The 18917-nt window shown below is 44.5% G+C and overlaps 2 protein-coding genes across 7 annotated transcripts; one reads left to right on the top strand and one right to left on the bottom strand.

Annotated features, from left to right (window-relative positions):
- Nucleotides 1-1526: 1526 nt before the first annotated feature.
- Nucleotides 1527-11290, bottom strand: WDR83 (WD repeat domain 83). 6 transcript variants are annotated; one of them, XM_079966588.1, is made up of 10 exons: nucleotides 11191-11290; nucleotides 10083-10348; nucleotides 9035-9155; nucleotides 7860-7965; nucleotides 5078-5126; nucleotides 4858-4984; nucleotides 4142-4209; nucleotides 3665-3773; nucleotides 3184-3298; nucleotides 1527-2018 (listed from the first exon to the last, which is right to left on the bottom strand). In XM_079966588.1, the coding sequence occupies exons 2-10, from the start codon at nucleotides 10183-10185 to the stop codon at nucleotides 1866-1868; spliced, it is 951 nt and encodes a 316-aa protein (XP_079822714.1). In that variant the 5' UTR covers nucleotides 10186-10348; nucleotides 11191-11290; the 3' UTR covers nucleotides 1527-1865. The 6 variants fall into 6 exon arrangements, with proteins under 6 accessions (XP_079822714.1, XP_079822715.1, XP_079822711.1 ...); XM_079966589.1 differs by lacking the exon at nucleotides 11191-11290 and adding an exon at nucleotides 11044-11179; XM_079966585.1 differs by lacking the exon at nucleotides 11191-11290 and adding an exon at nucleotides 10723-11034.
- WDR83OS (WD repeat domain 83 opposite strand) lies at nucleotides 11263-16039 on the top strand. The gene is made up of 4 exons (XM_079966590.1): nucleotides 11263-11405; nucleotides 13058-13163; nucleotides 14589-14686; nucleotides 15824-16039. Exons 1-4 carry the CDS (start codon nucleotides 11356-11358, stop codon nucleotides 15888-15890), a joined length of 321 nt encoding a protein of 106 aa, XP_079822716.1. The 5' UTR covers nucleotides 11263-11355; the 3' UTR covers nucleotides 15891-16039.
- Nucleotides 16040-18917: the final 2878 nt, after the last annotated feature.

Below are 18917 nucleotides of genomic sequence, written 5' to 3'. Positions count from 1 at the left end.
TAATACGGTTGTTATGGGAAGCAGCTCTTGCCTTCAGTTTGTTTCCATTTCTGACTTGGCTGGGTAATAAAGGTAAAGGTAAAGGTACCCCTGCCCGTACGGGCCAGTCTTGACAGACTCTGGGGTTGGTGCGCCCATCTCACTCAAGAGGCCGGGGGCCAGCGCTGTCCGGAGACATTTCCGGGTCACGTGGCCAGCGTGACAAAGCTGCATCTGGCGAGCCAGCGCAGCACACGGAAACGCTGTTTACCTTCCCGCCAGTAAGCGGTCCCTATTTATCTACTTGCACCCGGGGGTGCTTTCGAACTGCTAGGTTGGCGGGCGCTGGGACCGAGCAGCGAGAGCGCACCCCGCTGCGGGGATTCGAACCGCCGACCTTCCGATCGGCAAGCCCTAGGCGCTGAGGCTTTTACCCACAGCGCCACCCGCGTCCGGCTGGGTAACAGTTTGTAACCTAAGGCATTTGTAACTCGAGGTACCACTGTATTGTGTTTGCTTCCCTGCTTTAATAGGTATTTTATTGCATTGGGGTATTTTTAAATGGCTGGGTAATAGCTATTTAAAAATACCCCAATGCAATAAAATACCTATTAAAGCAGGGAAGCAAACACAATACAGTGGTACCTCGAGTTACAAATGCCTTAGGTTACAAACTCCGCTAACCTGGAAGAGTTACCTCGAGTTGAGAACTTTGCCCCAGGATGAGAACGGAAATAGTGTACTGGTGGCGCTGCGGCAGCAAGAGGCCCCATTAGCAAAAGCACATCTCTAGTTAAGAACAGTTTCAGGTTAAGAACAGACCTCCAGAATGAATTAAGTTCATAACTAGTGGTACCACTGTAAAACAATAGAGTTGTGACTTCAGAAATATCTGGTCACTACTCCGCCATGTACCTCTTAGGTGATCTCCTTACATGTTGTGAAGTTTGGGCATTAGTTTCGTGAAAGTAAATAGCTGTTGATCACATGAAACACAAAAATTATCAGGTAAGGAAATATCAGGAAAGTGGAAGGAAGTGCTGCCTAACTCCTAGACACCTAAGCACTCTTCGAGCAACAGTGTGGCAAGCAGGGCTCCAGCCATTGGATCTGCCTGCTGTTTGTAGTAAGCTCTTTAAAATGTCTCTGTTTGGCACTTAGGCCTACTCTCTTGTGTCCCGGCATGCTTTATGTTTTTCTCATTGATATTAGACATCAACACAGCTACAAGGAATTTTTGTTTCCCAGACCGGTAAAGCCGGTTTGAACAATGTGGCTAAACTTGCGCCAGGAGGCTCCTACCAGGATGTGGTGTGATGCAGTGCACTGAGCTGTCCAGTTGTGTGACTGGTGACTACTGCATTCCAGTCTGGCCTCCTTATATAGTATTTATGCTGAAGTACACAAGAGCCAATGTAGAGCAGTGACTTCAGTTATAGTGCTGAATGTGAGCAACCCGGGCTTAGATCCTTACCTGCAAGGTCATGAAGCCCACTAAGTGGCCTTAGGCAAATGACCATTCTGAAACAACTTAACTTTACTTAGTTTTCAGTAAAACAATACAGTCTTTTTTGGGGGGCGGGGAGAACAATCAACTCAGGTATTAATGTTGAAAGATGAGAGTACTTATAAAACAGAAACCTGCTGATGGTTGAGGAAGAGAGACTAACATGGCCATCCCTCTGGAAACTGGTATGGAATTGAGAGATTGTAAGTAAGTGTTACAAGCACCAATTGCAAAGTGTGATTCCAAAGAGCAGGGGAGTCCAGTGTTGCACACCTTCCCGAAGGCAGTGGAAACAGTACTGTGCTTCTGAAGAGACGTATGGCTGAGAGTTCCATCTCCTTGCAGCTTCGGTCCTCCACTCAAGCCAGGACAGGGACCATCAGGCTGGTTCCCCTTCCTCAGCCACGTACGACTCCTCCCTCCAAAACTGCACACGGCCCTCTGCAGCAGTCAGCAAGCAAGACTCAGTTGGGTGGAAGGACAGAGACTGAACTGCGGTCTTGCTCACAGGCAAGCTCAGGGCAAGGGACCCCTGCGAAGAGGAGAGAGAAGAACAATGAAGATAAGGGTAGAGATAACATACTCCTAACACTTGGGCAGCTAGACATGGGCTGGAGTTCAGAATTGCATCTGCTTTTCAAGCACCACCTCTTGTGCTGAATGATCAATATGAGAAAGGGACAGTCCAAGTTCAAGAGAGGAAAGAGAAGGAATGCCTTGCAGTGGAAAGCATGCAAACTGTACCTGATCCTCAATGGTCATGAGGAATGTTATTTACACCAGAGATTTAAAATCTTGTATTTAGCTTTGAACCAATACAGTTGCATCAAAAGCGCTTCCTCCCATAAACTTCAGATAAGTGATAGTGGTCTACGTAACACTTTAACTCAGAGATTTTCAATGTTTTTGAGTCCATGGCTCCCTTGACCAACTACATTCTTTCTGTGGCACCTCTGTGGGGCTCAGGAGCACAGTTATGTCACCCCTTGCCTGCCGAGGTGGCAGCTTTTCACCCTTTTTCAAACACCCTTCCTTGTGCAGGTGCTCCCTCAGCCTCCTTTCCAATTGCCTGTCCTTGGGAGTCCTCTGGGCAGCTGCAGCTGCCTCCCCTGGTCTCTGAGCTGCCCCCTTGATCCTCCCTGACCAGCCCCAGAGGCACCATTCGCCTGGGGAGCTTTTAGCCAGGGCTGCTGCAATAAATAACTCTGCAAGCCTTGGGGAGGCAGAGACATGAGGGCACCAGAGGGAGGGAGGGAAGGAAAGAGGGACAGAGGCCATTGTTGCCCACGGCACCCCTGACCATCATTCAAAGCACCCCAGGGTGCCACTGCACACTGGCTGAAAACCACTGCTTTAACTGTTCATTTAACACATAGATTGGAAAATGCTATGTATCAATTTCTCTGCCTGTGTTCTTAGTGGTCATATTCAGGTCATATTCAGGCAACTAGGTCATACAAAAAACAGCTACGATTACTGTCAGCAGTTAAGGCACTGAGCTAAAGTCTGACCACCAACAATTTGGAGAGAAGGTTTCATGCTTTGTTCTCCAAGGTTAAATGTTGCCTTATCGAACCAAACGGAATTCAAGCCCCCCAAACTGCACCCCTTCACACACAGTATCTGTGGCTCAACTCCCATGAAACACTGGTAAGTCACAGGACCGCCCAAGAAGAAACCTCTCCATTTCTGCTCACCTCCACCAGGTCCCAGAAGTACACCTTCCCATCCTCAGAGCAGCTCCCGATATGAGTGTCCCTCTCGCTCATGCAGCAGTCCATCTTATAGGTTACATTCTTGTGGCCTGTATATCTAGGGGTGTCATGGGGGGGATGGGATGAGAAAGAGGAGAATATTTCTGCTTTTCTCAGTCAGGCTTTCCCCCATCAGTCCACCTATGGTTGTTACTAGTCCCTGGCAAGGTAGATGGAGGATAACAAAAGCCCAGCATCACCAGAGTTCAAGGCAGACTGACTGTGGCTCTGAGTCAATGTATAAAGATCTGTATTGCACAAATTTCTCTAGTCCTCTAGGTTCTTTTACATGGAAGCACTCATACACTTAGGGCTGCACCCAAATGCTGAAGAACAGTCACTCTTTTGAGCTGCTATTGTGTGTCGACAACAGGGTGGGGTAGGGCAAGCTTTAATGACAGGACTAAATAACTGCATTGCTTACTCTCCTAGTAGTTCGCCCGTATCCTTGTCCAGCAAACGCAGAGTAGAATCCAAGCTAGCAGCCAGGGTACATTGCCCATCTTTGCTGAAACACACGCAGGTGATGGGACCTATAATGAAAATATGGCAGTGTTGGGTTTGATTGCATCAAGAAACAAAAAAGTGCAAGATTCTGGGCAATCCCCATCAGAACTTGTTCTTAGGAGTTTCTTCAGGGCTACAAATTAGGAAGGAAGGAAGGAAGGAAGGAATAGTAGCTTGCAGAGATCAAGTCTACCCACTTCCTAGAATGAGTCAGTGCCGGACACGATACAAGATGTGGCAGAGTCCCTTCGGTTTGGACCTGAGGGGCATCTGCTAAAGAGAAGAGGCAGGGGAATACAGGTGAGGGAGGCAAAGGAAATGCAACAGGAACCATCACCCTGAAAACTGTCTCTCATCATACCAAATTGTCAACAAGTCTGTAAGCAACACTCACTTCCAATGTAATCTGAGTAGAGCTCCCCAGCACGGAGGTCATAGCGACGGACACGCCCATCCACAGAACTGAGAAATAAAAAAAGGGGCAGTGGAAATTAGCTGGCAGCAGGAGGGTGGCACTCAGCAAGCACATTGGCGGATGACCCCGAGGTCTCAAAGGGTGCCCTTTCTACATTCCTGGTTTTCAAACCATGGAACTCAAGTTGTGGGACAGGATTCCATATACGCCTGTATTCTTTTGAAACTAACTTTCTCCCTTTTGGAGCAAACACTGAAAATATTTCTTCGTTTCTGATGAAAGTTTAGAAATGAGAGGATACTACAGGGTATGGATTTACACAGCTGTGTGACTTTAGGATTGGGCTTTTTATTAGTCCAAAAAGAATCTGATCAATTGGTCAGTCAAGTATTGTCAAATGCTGGTAATGCAAAACACCAGCTTTATGAGAACAGCATAGAATATATAATGTTAAAAAGTTTTATATTTATAATAATTATAAATAACAAAACAATGTCAGTGGCCATACACTGTATTTTGGAATGTGATTGCGGCCTTCCTGAGTCTGCTTCCTTCAATCCATTGCAGATGAGTAGAGGGGTGAAACACACCTGGATGGGTTGGGAAGCCCTTAACAGATCCCAAGGTCCAGCATGGACTTCGCACGGCAGGGAATTTACCCTCACCAGCTCTAACTTCATTCCACCTTTCCTTACCCTGTAAGGATTTCATGGTCTGACACCTTCAGACTGGAAATGCCATCCTTGGCCTCATCCAGGATTTGGATGGGATCTGGTCTGCGTGACCGGCAATCCCAGCAGCGGACACTGGAGTCAATGGCACCTGCAAGAGAGCAAAGAAGTATATTGAGTAGAGCCTAAAATGAGTTCTCTGGGATTAACAGTGAAGCAGAGTGAGAAGGAAAGCATTCCTTACCTGAAAGGATCACAGTTGCCTCTTCATTGAACTGGACACAGTTTACTTTCTGCCAGGTGAGAATAGAGAGAAGAGAATGAGATAAGCAATTATTGTCCGACTGGTTTAACAGATTCAAGCATAGAAGGATTACATTCTCTGTTCCCATTCCTGCCTCATTTCTACACAAAGTACCTCAACTCTTTGAACTCCTTGAACTTCTACAGAGCTCTCTCTTCATTACTATTTCCACCCCACAAGCCAAACATCCAATGTAGTTTTGTAGCCAGCAGGCAATATTTTGACACTTCTCATAAACTTCCTCCTACCGTAGTATCTAATGTGTCAATAGTATTTTCTACCGCACAGATTTTTAGATGTCAAATAGACAAAACTGCAGACATTATCCAGTCACTGTGAGGCAGGACACATTTCTACCATCATCCCCCAGTGGAAGCTCAGAAGAATTCACTTTCTTATGTGCATAAAGCTGGATATTTGAATCATGTGCCGAAAAGGGCAAGCAAAATGATCAGGTGGGTGAAGACACTCACCTATGCAGAAAGATTGCAGTATTTGGTGCTTTTTAGTTTAGGAAAAAAGGTGAGTAAGTAGGATGCACACACATGATAGCAGTATATAAAATTATACAGGGTACAGAAAAAGTGGACACAGACCTTTTCTCCCTGTCATATAGCATTATAACCTGGGGTGATCCAATGAAACTGGTGGAAGATTCAGGACAGTCAAAAGGAAGGATTTCTTAACACAGCACATAGTTAAACTATGGAATTCACTGCCACAAGATGTGGTAATGACAACCAACATAAATGACTTAGAAAGGGAATTGAACAAAGTAATGGAGGATAAAGCTATCAATGGCTACTAGTCATGACAGCTATACATTACAGTCTTCCAAAATCAGAGGCAGCACGATTTTGAGTACCGGCCACTGAGAAACAAAAGCTCTCATACCCAGCTTGTGAGATTTGAGATTGGTCACTGTGGTGAAAAGGATGCTAAACTAGAGTGGTCTGATCCAGGGAAGTTACTCTGTTCCATTTTCTTGGAAGGGACAAAGGACAGAAGAGGTCTTTTCAATTAGCAATAATCGCGCCTCGGATTAACCTCATTGGCTACGATACTGCCACTGCGCAAAGAATGTTGTTTTTGTTTCAGACGCTACAAATCATTGACAAAATGGACTGTTTTGAGAAGTGGCAAAAAGAAATTTCTAGATTTGTCTGGCAGGGCAAAAAGCCCAGAATAAAATACAAAATTCTTACTGACGCAAAGGAAAGAGGGGGGTTTGCCCTGCCGGACTTTAAGTTATATTATGAAGCAGCAGCCTTTTGCTGGTTGAAGAATTGGCTACTTCTTGAAAACACGGACATTTTAGATTTGGAAGGATATGATAACGTTTTTGGGTGGCATGCATACTTGTGGTACGGTAAGGCTAAAGTGTACAAGACATTTAAAAATCATATTGTCAGGAAAGCATTGTTTAATGTCTGGATGAAATACAAAGATTTATTGGAAAATAAAACCCCTAGGTGGCTCTCACCTATGGAAGCAAAGGCCTTGAAAAAGCTTAATATGGAATCTAACTGGCCAAAATATTGGGAAATTCTGGAGCAGGAGGGAGATAAAGTGAAATTGCAAAGCTATGAGAAACTTAAGGATAAGGTGCGAGACTGGTTACATTATTTTCAAGTAAGAGAGGCCTATCACTTGGACAGGAAAATTGGTTTCCAGGTGGAAAAATCAAAGTTGGAAACAGAATTGTTAGAACCCAATGCTAAGATATTGTCGAGAATGTATAACCTGCTGTTGAAGTGGAATACTGAGGATGAAACGGTAAAATCTGCTATGATAAAATGGGCACAAGACGTTGGTCATAACATTATGTTTGTTGACTGGGAACAGTTGTGGACCACCGGTATGAGATTCACGGCATGTAATGCCTTAAGAGAGAATATTATGAAAATGATATATAGGTGGTACATGACCCCAGTCAAACTTGCAAAAATCTACCATTTGCCCGATAATAAATGTTGGAAATGTAAAGAAACTGAAGGGACATTCTTTCACCTTTGGTGGACGTGCCCAAGGATTAAGGCTTTCTGGGAGATGATATATAATGAACTGAAAAAGGTATTTAAGTATACCTTCTTGAAGAAACCAGAGGCCTTTCTTCTGGGCATGGTCGGCCAATTGGTGCCAAAGAAGGACAGAACCTTTTTTATGTATGCTACAGCAGCAGCAAGAGTACTTATTGCAAAGCATTGGAAGACGCAAGAGCTACCCACTCTGGAAGAATGGCAGATGCAAGTAATAGACTATATGGAACTGGCTGAAATGACCGGCAGAATTCGAGATCAAGGAGAAGAGCAGGTGGAAGAGGACTGGAAGAAGTTTAAAGTCTATCTACAAAAACACTGTAAAATCTTTGAATGTTGAGGACATTGAAAAGGAAAAGAAGGGGTTCTAGTGACTGAGTTAAATAAAAGCACAAAGGGAGGGATCAAGAATCAAAATGAACAAAGATTGAGCTTGCTGAACTAATTATTACATAGAATACAAGTTCGGGAGGCAGGTGGAAGTAAGGAAAATAAGATTTTGAAGGTTATAATTGGAAAGTGAGTTTTTTTTTTATGTCAAAATCTCTTTTTTTCTTCTTTTTTTGTCTATGTTTTCTTTTCTTTTGTAATGTTTGTGAAAATTCGCTTTTTTGTTCTTTTTTGTGAAAAATGCAATAAAAATTATATATATAAAAAAAAACAAAGGACAGAAGTGGTCTTACCCCTGCATGGCCACGGAACTTGCGAATCACTTGACCTGTGGCAACATCCCACAACACTACTGTCTTGTCTGCACCACATGAACAAAGCTGGCTGTTATCAAATGATCTGCAGAGTGGATAGAGACAGATAATGATAGGGAAAGCATCCTGATTGCTTCCTGTATGTGCAACTCCCTGAATTACTGTATTCTTACTGTATTAAGAATGTCAGATTTAATTTTTCAAAAGCTAAGTTTCAAACCTTAGGACATTAAACATCGGTTCAAATGTATGGAGCAGGGACTGAATAGGATATCCTATTATCACTGGCTGGGTAGTGAGACAGTATTACTATGCTATTCACAGGTTTTCTCCCAACAGCTAGCAAGTTCAAGTTTTGCAAATTAAGACAATTCATTTAAATTGGTTTAATATACAACTGATAGCTTCATGGAGAAATTGATTTCTCTTTCTTTCTGGAATGTAAAAATTTTATTCATCCATATCTTTTTCTTTTGATTATGAATTTTATAAATTATTTGTTTTCCAGCTGTATTGTATAACATTAAAAGTTAGATTTATGCAACACAGGCAGGTCAGAGGATTTAATTTGTTTACCAAGCAATTCTTAAAACTCTACTTTGCCCAGCTCACAACTCCAGTAGAAAAGTAGACGAGGCATAGACCACAAAAGTTCTGACCAGTGACCCACCTGCTTTCCAGCCAGTTTTTTTTATTGATTGATTGATTTTATATACAATGGTACCTTGGTTTACAACCATAATCCGTTCCAGAAACAGGTTGTAACCCAAGGCGCGCTTTCGCCAATGGGGCCTCCCAAAAAAAATTTGTTCGTAATCCAAAAGAAATGGGCTGTAATCCAAAAAAAGGTTGCAAACCGGGGCACACACTTCTGGGTTTGACGTGTTTGTAATCCAAAACATATGCAAACCAAGACATATGCAAACCAAGGTACCACTGTACTACCCTATACCTGGAGGTCTCAGGGTGGTTCACAGAACAAAGTCAAAATATAAAACCACAATATATATAATCAAAATAAAAACAACAACCCAATAACCCCCCCCCAAAAAAGAGCCACATTTTAAAAGGGCATACCATCTCAAAATTTCTGGTGGTATTTCACCACAAAATCTATTTTTCCAAAAGAGTGGCTCCCTCTCCCCAGTTCTTACCCTGCTGCATCCAGAACTTCATAGCCATGGCCGCTGTAAGTCTTAAGGAGAGTGCCTTTGAGGGGGTTCCAGAGCTTAAGTGATTTGTCACTGCCACAAGTGAGACAATAATTTCCATCCACTACGGGGGGTGGGGGGGTGGGAGAGGAAAAACTCATTGAACAGTATCTAATGCAACACTCTTCAGCAGTGTTCCTGACAGATTTGCCTTTCCTATTTTCTGCATGTGCTACACATGTTCCACTATTCCTGCTGCAGGCACAAATTTTCTCCCTGAGCAAGAAACCTATAACCACGGTATAGACACCTTCCCCCAATCATTATTTTCTTTAGCTCGTGAATCACTAAGGATTATATTCAACTTGGCACTAAACTGAATGTTCCATCAGTGCAAAGATTTCCTCTTGAGCAATGGAACAGTATCTCTCTCCCTTCTCCCCACCCCCCACTCTACATCTGTTCTGGGTTTCTCCCCACCCACAACCCTCCAGAGCGGATTTGGGGATGGCACAGGGCATACATTGTAGAAGAAGGGAAAAGCCCACTGTGCTAGTGTTAATCCTTGCACTAGCACAAACCTTTAGTTGAATACTGCCCTAATACTTTATGCACTGCATTGCCATTCAGCGCCAACTTTTGGGTTTTCCCCCTTTGCACTTTTCTGTGTATATATACCAGGTAACTAAGGATTGCACTTCATGCATCTGATGAAGCGGACCATTGTTTTCAAAGACTTATGCCGTAATAAAATTTGTTGTTCTTTAAGGCAAAAGAGAAGAAGCTGTGACCCTCCAGCTGTTACTGAATTCCAACTCCCACCAGCCCCAGCCAACAATCAGGAATGATGGGAGTTGTAGTCCAGTAACATCCAGGTCACAGCATCCCCACACCTGCATTAACTAAGGCGTCACAAGACTCCTTGCTGGTTTAACTGCAACAGGCTATCAAAACTTCACCTTCAAAAATTGTAAATCACACACTAGATTCTGCTTTGTTTTTCTGGTTCTAAAAATTCAACACCATGTTATAGGATCAAGGATACACTCACCATTGAACCTCACTGCCCTGACAGCTCCCTGTTTACATTCCAGTGTGCCCAGAAGTTTCTTTGGCAACTCAGGCTTCTTCAGTTTTGGCTCTGGAAAGGCCATGATGAAGACAAGCAGGTATGCTATATGGGGATTCTTCTATACTGGATGCAACAGCTGTAACTGACAGCCAATTCTCAAGTACTATGAAAACCCCAAAGTGGATTGATGTGATGTGTTAGGATTGCCCTGCGTCTGGGATTTTTCTTCCATTTGGAATACCACCCTATTACAAAACGACACATGCATAAAGAGAAATCAGGTCCCAGCTGCAACAGCTACTCAAGCTACCAGTTTTCTCACAATGGTAAAGACCATTTTTTTGTCCAGAAAGGAAAATTGGCAAAGGCAAATCACCTATGTCATGTAGCCTTGCTTATCTTATTTTACAAGTTTCTATCAACCCTCTAGAAATCCTTCTCTTTCCAAACCAGTTAAATGTTATCTTTACATAGCAAACCCTGTAGCACACCTACAGTTCTTTAAACTTGCAGAAAACCACCAAAGAACTCTTTCTACTACTCCCTGATGCTCTTCTCAATCTAATTCTTATCCTATGGTAGCCATTTTTGAGAAATTTTGTATTATCCTTTACAGTACCTTGCCTATATAGCTTGATTTACTTATTTTCTTAAATTTATATCCCGCCTTTTCTTCTACATGTGGTTCCGGGGCGGTCACTGAACAGACTCAAACCTGCTTCGTTTCAGCCATGTCCCTTCAGACCACCAGGAATCAAACATGCGCAGACTTCCCATTCGGAAGGATACTCAACATGACTGAAAAACGACTTAGCACCTCTTATAGCTTCCTCCAAACGTTTAACTGCCAATTGAAAACCGGATTTTATTATGGGAAGGAGGAAGATTGAATGAAGGACACAGCACAACCCTCCAATTCGCTCCCTCGGTGCACAGCTACCTCATCTTTAGTTCCGCCCATTCGCAGCGTGGATTTCCCCACCCTGGCAGGAAAAAAACCCCCGAAGGTTCTTTATTCCTTCCCTCAGTTGAGCAACCCATAGCATCTCTCCACGGAAGATTAATCCGCTAAACCGTCTCCAAGTACTGCGGCCTCGGGAATGATGACCGGAACGAGAAGACTTGAACTCCGGGGTGTTGCACTCTTAGTTGTCCCCCTTGCGCCACTGAAAGGAAGCGGAAGTTGGTGTGGCGGCGGCGGCGGCGACCGAGGGGGGGGGCGCTGCTCGGAGTTAGCCAGAGGCGGTGCACGATGGCCGGTAACAACGTAATGGACCCGCGGCGGCCAAATCGCGTTCTCAGGTCAGCGGGGGGGGGGGCGGGCGGGGGCGGGTGAGCTGCCCGGGCAAAGCCACGGAGAGGGCGCGAGCGGGGCGACCTTTGGCACGGAAAGATTGAGCCGAGGGAGTGGCGTGTGATGCGGAAGGGGGCGCTGAGACGTCACCCCTCGCTGTAGCGCGGGACGGGCATGGGGTCGCCATGGAAACGCAAGGCGGAGGGCGAGAGAGAGGCGGCCTTTCCTAATAGTCACCAGACTGGGCAATAGGGGAAACTGCAGCAGAGGGAGATTCAGGGACAGAGATGGCTAGTGGTGGTTGACTGGTGAGGATCAAAATGTGCCCCCAACTGCAAGTCCTTGCTCAAAGAGAATAGTGTGGCCACCAGTCCACACTTACGGGGGATATATGTGTGTGCGTGTGCAGTGCCGGATTTACGTATAAGCTAACAGCTATAGCTTAGGGCCCCACTCTCTTGGGGGCCCCAAAAAAATTTAAAGGGCGAGAAAAACTGGATGTACATTTCCAAAATATACTTCTTCTTAATTGTATTTCAGTTCAATAATTACTTTGATAAAATACATATTTTGTTATGTGCAAATGGCTTTAGATACCTGTTAGGTCCATAGATTATCATATAGCATATATTCAACACAAAAAAGAGCAACGATTTGTTGTTGACAAAGAAAGTGGTGAGCTGTTGCTGTAGCGTTCAGGATGACCTTGCTCATAGGCACTTACACTTGGCACATCTTGCTCTGTATATTGACCTGGAGACATTTGGGGCAGGATTTAAAAGCGTTGTTGCGTGTACAGAACAAAGTCCACATATGCAGTAGGACTTCCTAACCATATACTCGCTCCACCCCCTAAATATGCACTGGATGATTGGGTGGTCCCCCAGACAGCGTTAGGGGGGGCAGGGGGGAGTATTGTTGCATGAGCAGACCTCATGTTGTACATGCATATAGCCTACTTAGCACTACATTGAATTCTACCCTAAGTATGCAAAGAATGTTGTGCTGTCACTTAGCTAGAAACCTTTCCCAACACATATCCATCACTTTTTTTAAATGGACACATGAACATGCCAGAAACACAGGGCAGTTACACCTTTTTTATAAAACAAAGTTTTTAAAAGTTTACAGAATAGTATTAGTTGATTGTGTTGCTGGTCACTAATGATTTCATGGGTATATAGAAAGCACTCATTCTTGCAACATACAGAAGAAGTGCAGTATATAATTTCCACAACAAATTCATGTAATGAGTGCTAGGAAAATCCAGAAAGATGTGACTGAGTAACCTTTAGGAGAGATGTTTTTCTTGAACTGTGAGAGACTGGCACCATTTCTTTTTCCACAGCACTAGAGCAAGTTCAGAGAATGTTTGGCCTCCAGATGTTACTTAAATATGACTCCCTTTATTACTGGCCATTGGCCATGCTTGCTGGAGCTGATAGGAGTTGTACTTCAGCAACATGTGGAGGACTAAAGGTTCCCCACACCTAAACAACTCTTATGTTGGCTTGAAGCTACACAAAGCCTTATTATCAGCAGAGAAACTCCCATTGATGTCTTACCATTTTGATATGGTGGTGGATAAAGCTAATGTTTTATTTTCAAGCATAATTTAAAATAGTTTCTTTCCACCATAATTGGGATTTTTACTTTATAGATACAAACCTCCATCCACAGAGAATAACCCTACCCTGGAAGACCCCACACCAGACTACATGAATCTACTGGGAATGATTTTTAGTATGTGTGGCTTGATGCTGAAGGTGAGTATTGCAGTGCTTGGCCTTTTGACTTCAGGACATGCAGAACACTAGCTGAGCAAATTAAGCACAAGATTCTACCAGCTGCTTGTTATCTTGTAATTATTACACTGCTGTTGGATTGTATAATTTTGAAAATCATATAATCACTGGAAGGTAATCTGTCATCAACAACCCCAGGTTAGTTTAATGTGCCTAACAGACCTGGATTGAGAATCTTATTCTAGTAGTAAATGACACAGCTTCTTTTCCTTCTTTTTGTCAGATTAACTGCATAATATTCCTGTGCTTAAACCTTCCCTATTTCCCTGCTATTTTAGTCTCTCCAAGGAATGCTACCCAACTGCTAAACAATTCTTCACAATAGTCAGATAAGATGATGAACATTTATTGGGCGCAAAGGCTGATCAATCATTTGAATGTTGAGAGTAAATAATGATTTCATGATGCTTCATTTCATGTTAGCTATGGAGTCTAATTTGCAATTACTTATAAAGACCTCTGAGTCAGAGTGCTTCACTTTTCTTCTAGATAAGAGGTAATAACACCTGTCAATTGTAGTAGGAGTCTGAAATTATATCAAGTCTTTGAACAATGGCGTTAGTTAATAATTGTAATAAGTATTACATAATAATAATAATTTATTATTTGTAACCCGCCCATCTGGCTGGGTTTCCCCAGACACTCTGGGTGGCTTCCAACCGAATATTAAAAACAATACAGCATCAGACATTAAAAACTTCCCTAAACAGGGCCGCCTTCAGTTGTCTTTTAAAAGTAAAATAGTTGTTTATTGCCTTAACATCTGCTGGGAGGGCATTCCACAGGGCATGTGCCACTACCAAGAAGGCCCTCTGCCTGGTTCCTTGTAACATCACTTCTCGCAGCAAGGGAACCCCCAGAAGGCCTCAGGCTGGACCTCAGTGTCCGAGCTGGATGATGGGGGTGGAGACTCTCCTTCAGGTATACAGGACCGAGGCCGTTTAGGGATTTAAAGGTCAGCACCAACACTATGAATTGTGCTTGGAAATTTGCTGTGAGCCAATGAAGATATTTCAGGACCGGTGTTATATGGACTTGGCAGCAGTTCCTCAAGGGGAAGGGTCGTAAGCTCAATAACAGAACATCTACTTTGCTCCCAATACCATCCCTGGCATCCCTGAAGTACGGATTGGAGTGTCCCCCTACCTGAAACCCTGGAGAGCCATTGTCAATCATTGTAGACAATACTGAGCTAGATGGAGCAATAGTCTGACTCACCGTAAGGAAGTTTCCTATGAATTGAGTAAAGAAACAAGGCAGAGTGGTTATCATGGTTTTACACTCTTACTAAGGAATAAATAGTATTTAATCCTTGAGACTTCATTAAAGTCATAATCCTTGAGACTTCATTAAAGCTTTCACTACATTACTCTGTGCTGTTTGCAGCTAAAGTGGTGTGCCTGGATTGCTGTCTACTGTTCATTCATCAGCTTTGCCAACTCTCGGAGTTCAGAAGATACCAAACAGATGATGAGCAGCTTCATGTGAGCCAGGTTCTTTTACTTCTTTCAGCCTTTCATTGAGTCCTGTGTTAATTTCTTACTGCTGCCAAGTTTACTTTGAGACAAGAGGCACACAGCTGCTTTCCCTTTGCCACAAACAGTATGCAGTTGCACATGGAAAGTTAAGGGTACAGCACTTGTGTGGAAACTTCAACCAGCATCTCTTGCCCAGAAACTATTGCTCTGAAAGATTATAAAGCTCAAGGCAAGACCCACCCTGAGGATCCCTTCATTGGAATGAAATGAGTGGCCTGGCACCTTGAATACCCACAATGGAGCTCTTGGATGTAACTAATCCAATCTTCCCCACGCCCAAATCCAGTCTGGGCTAATTTCTCTAGTTATATTTAACCTATCACACTGATAATTTCTCTTTTGCTGCTTGTCTCAGCAGATTAATCATTGGTAACAATACTTCTTCCTTTTCCTCCTAATCTATTCAACCTTAATCATTCGGACCTTGTAATAACGTATTCACAGATAAATGTTTATTCTGCCTTTTTCTTAATAAGTTCCATTCTTTCTGATTAAGTCATTTACTTCCCAGAAACCTTGAAGTGTTGCTTCACTAGCCAGACTAGGGCTGGGGGGCTGGGGCTCTCCAGATGTTGGGTTCTAAGCCACATCAGCCCCAGCCAGCATGGCTAGTAGTCAGGGATGTTTATAAAGTTGTAGCCCTCCAGATATTGATAGACTACAGGCTCCACATCCCTGATCCCAAGGATCCTAATGTACATGCTAGCTCACTTTAATATGGCTATGGTGCTAATTTTCTGAGCCAGCTCTATCTGTGGCTAGCTGTTCGTTCTTTGGGAATTGGTCTAGCGGCTGCAGCAGAAAGAGGTTCCCCTTGTACCAGACTCATTCCCCAATCCTCCAGCGTCTCTGAGGGATGCACACACAGGATCCACAATCAGGTTCAAACTCAAGTCAAATACACAGTTCCCAAGCAAGCTTAGTAACACATCCCATATAAACTTTTTAATTTGAATACACTGAACACACTGAGATTCTTTGGTCACATTTGTAATTCATTCTGTTGATATTACTATTTGCATTGCTATTATTGGTGTAATATTAACGTTCCTGCCCTGATTATGACTCCTGTCTTCTTTCCAGGTTGTCTATCTCGGCTGTAGTGATGTCCTATCTGCAAAACCCACAACCCATGTCTCCTCCTTGGTGAAAGGTTATTGCCTCTCTTCTGAGCTCCTCTTGCAAAACAGAGGTGCACGCCCTCAACAGAGAGGACTATTTTCTCAGGCAATGCAGATCCATTTGCACATGTCTTGGGAGTACTCATTTTGCTGCATTAATAAAGTGATGGTTATTAGAGATGCTCTGGCTACATTGCCAACTTGGCTTAGTGTGTTAATACGTAATGCATTTCACTTGTACTGTAGTTTAGTTCTTAGCCAACCAAACATCTACAGTGTGCTCTAACTGTACTTCCTGTACTGTTCGGGTTTTCTGCCCAGTTAAAAAAGGAAATACCCCTATTCAGAATAACAGCGTCCTCAACTTTTACAAACCAATTAAAAGAAGCACCTGCTTTTAGAATCAAGTACTGAAGCCAATTAGCGTACCACAGAAATCATCTCTTGGGAAACTCATTTCTGTACATATCTCTGTACTGCTAGGTAACTTCCCACTGTAGCCTGTAATCAGAGCAGGAGTGCTGTACAGTAAAGGCATTTCGTCAGACAGCGTCCCACATCTAGCCTTGTATTCTGAAGGTGTCCGAGGCAGCAACCTTGCTCAATATTGATTTTATGTTAAAATCTTTGGATTTATTTGCAGCAGTTTTACCATGCTCTTCAGCTGAAAAAAAGTGCATTGAGCAGCTCGTACCTGTTTGTATATGTGTATTTTTGCACATACAATGAATGTGATTCAACAAAGGATTTAAAACAATAACAAAGGATTGTTTTATGCAATGCATATTTTGTGGGTGACTAGTCAGATTTGTACTAGAGTTTGAGTTTAGAATGAGATGGCAGCAGTAAATGAAGTGAATGATTTTGCACTATTAAGTTTAGTATTACCTTTTACATACAACAAGAACAATCAAACAGCAAGGGAAAGACTGCAGCATTATTCTTCTCATTTGCTTTAAGGCTCTTTGGCTAAGTGCCAGGGAATGGGATGCAGCTGTTGATTCAGGCGCTCTCTTCCCCCTCCCCATTTTTTTCTAGGCTTTCTGCCTTCCAGACAAATCCTCCTGCATATCTTTGTGAGGAGGGGGGACGCTTGACTGGTCTGGGGGAGCGGTAGAGCTGGAATACCAAGCAAGAAGGGCTGCGATCCCAGGCTGGGAGGGAATCCAGCCTGGGAGGGCCTGTTGTAGGGAGCTGGGATCACAGGAGAATTTGAAGGGGCTGTCAGTCATGGGAAACGGGGAAGGGTTTGCTTAGTTTATAATTGTGCCGCAGCACAAAGGAGGGAAAGGCCCTCGGGTAAGTATCTCAGGACAGATGCCCTTGCGATCACTTTAAATTGATAAAAAGTTGTGGTTGGTCACGTATTTTAACTGGCTTTGCTAATATCACCGAACCGTGCCAGGCAAAAATTAAGCGAAGCTTTCTCTAGCATGTCAGATAAAGCTTCGCCTGCTTCAATTCCGTACAGTGTCGCTCTGCGGTTTAGAGTACAAAAGCAGGAGTGGTACGAGGAAATTCTAGCGCTGTACGGAGCCGGGGGACTGGCAAGCAAGCTTACTCAGAAGCAAGAGGGTGCGAGCCGGGGGGAAAAATGGGTTTTCCTTTCTTCGCACGGCGTCGGCGCTCTAAATCGCGTTGACCTGGGGCAGAACCCCTTTAGACCAGAAAGACGAGTGTGTTTGGGGAAGCGGGCGGGAAAGGATCGTGTGGATTCGTGAACGCCCGCCCACCGGCTTTGTTTTGAATATACATTGGAAACCCTTTCATCCGATCGCGACTTCTGCGCCTTTAAGAGAGTCGAAACCCCCCGCCACCGCCGCTCCCTTCCCCTCCCCGATCTATTTTGGCTCGGCGCTGCTTTCATTTCCGCCTTCCTGTTCCGCAAGTGGTGCCAGGAAATTCCCCGCTTCCGCGCTGGCCGGGCAGGAGCCGGGGGCGGAGCGGAGGCCGCGTAGCCGGTGCGGAATGCAGCCGGAGGGGGCAGGCGCAGGCTCCAGCTTGTCCTCTTAATCGCACACGCCACCCAGGAGGCTTAGGGAGGCCGGCCAGAGGCAGCGTATCCCTCCGCCCTGACCTACATTGCCCGCGCTCCCGAGACTTCCCTGCAAGGGCGGGGAGCCGAACACCTGGATCCAGGCCGCCGTTCACACGTGACGCCGGGCCCGCGAGAGGAACAGGGGGCGACTTTGCACGCGCCTGTGTGGGCGCTGCCGGGACGCCGCAGACCCGCAGGCCAGGAAGGCGTTGCTATGGCGTGCAAACATTGCGCCGCAGCGGCCTTTGAAAGCGGCTCTGCGTGTGCGAGATAGATCCTTGCCTGCCTGGCGTCTTGTTTAAACGGGGCCCTGATGCTGGTATTTAAGCACCCCCAGGACGTCTGATGCCTGACTTGGAAGCTCGGTTCCTTAGCTCCACATGGCTGGGCTGTGGTTGCTTCGTAGTGAAGGAGGCTCCCCCTTCGCATTGTTAAAGACCCTGCCCTTACTAGGTTGTTTCTCACGTTCGTAGGCTGCAACCTTGACAGAAAAACCCAGATTTAAGAGAGCCGAGCCCACATGTTCCAGTGCCCAGCCTTGGTTCAAATAAAGACGTGGTTGTTTTCCCCAAAACGAAGGGAGAGTATCCAGTTCATGGAACTACTGAAGAATATTCCTGAGTTGTTTTTCCAAAGAACGGGGCTATTTATTTTATCTTACTCAGAGCAGTGAAGCTTGTTTGATGAACAGCTTACGTGTGGAGAGACCTTTGCCCTGCATGCAATAAACCTAGTGTCCTCCTCTACAGCACTCTGGAGCTGAGCTAACCACCAGGAAACACTGGTGGAGTGCGTGTTTGGCTGTAGCAAGGAAAGATAACCAGCGCCCAGCTGCGATATTAGTGTCTGAATGACTGTGTGCTTTGTATGCAAACGGTCCCAGGTTCACTCCAGGTAGGGCTATTAAAAATTATTGTGTTAAACCATGAAGAGACACTGCCAGTCAATGTGTGCAGACCAGAGTTTTCCAAACTGTGTCGTGACAGACACATTAGTGTGTCGGCCGCAGTGTGTAGGT

Source organism: Podarcis cretensis (assembly GCF_951804945.1).
Source record: "Podarcis cretensis genome assembly, chromosome: 2".
Lineage (NCBI taxonomy): Eukaryota > Metazoa > Chordata > Lepidosauria > Squamata > Lacertidae > Podarcis > Podarcis cretensis.
Note: the sequence above shows the minus strand (reverse complement) of the source record. Positions and strands in the feature narration are given on the sequence as shown.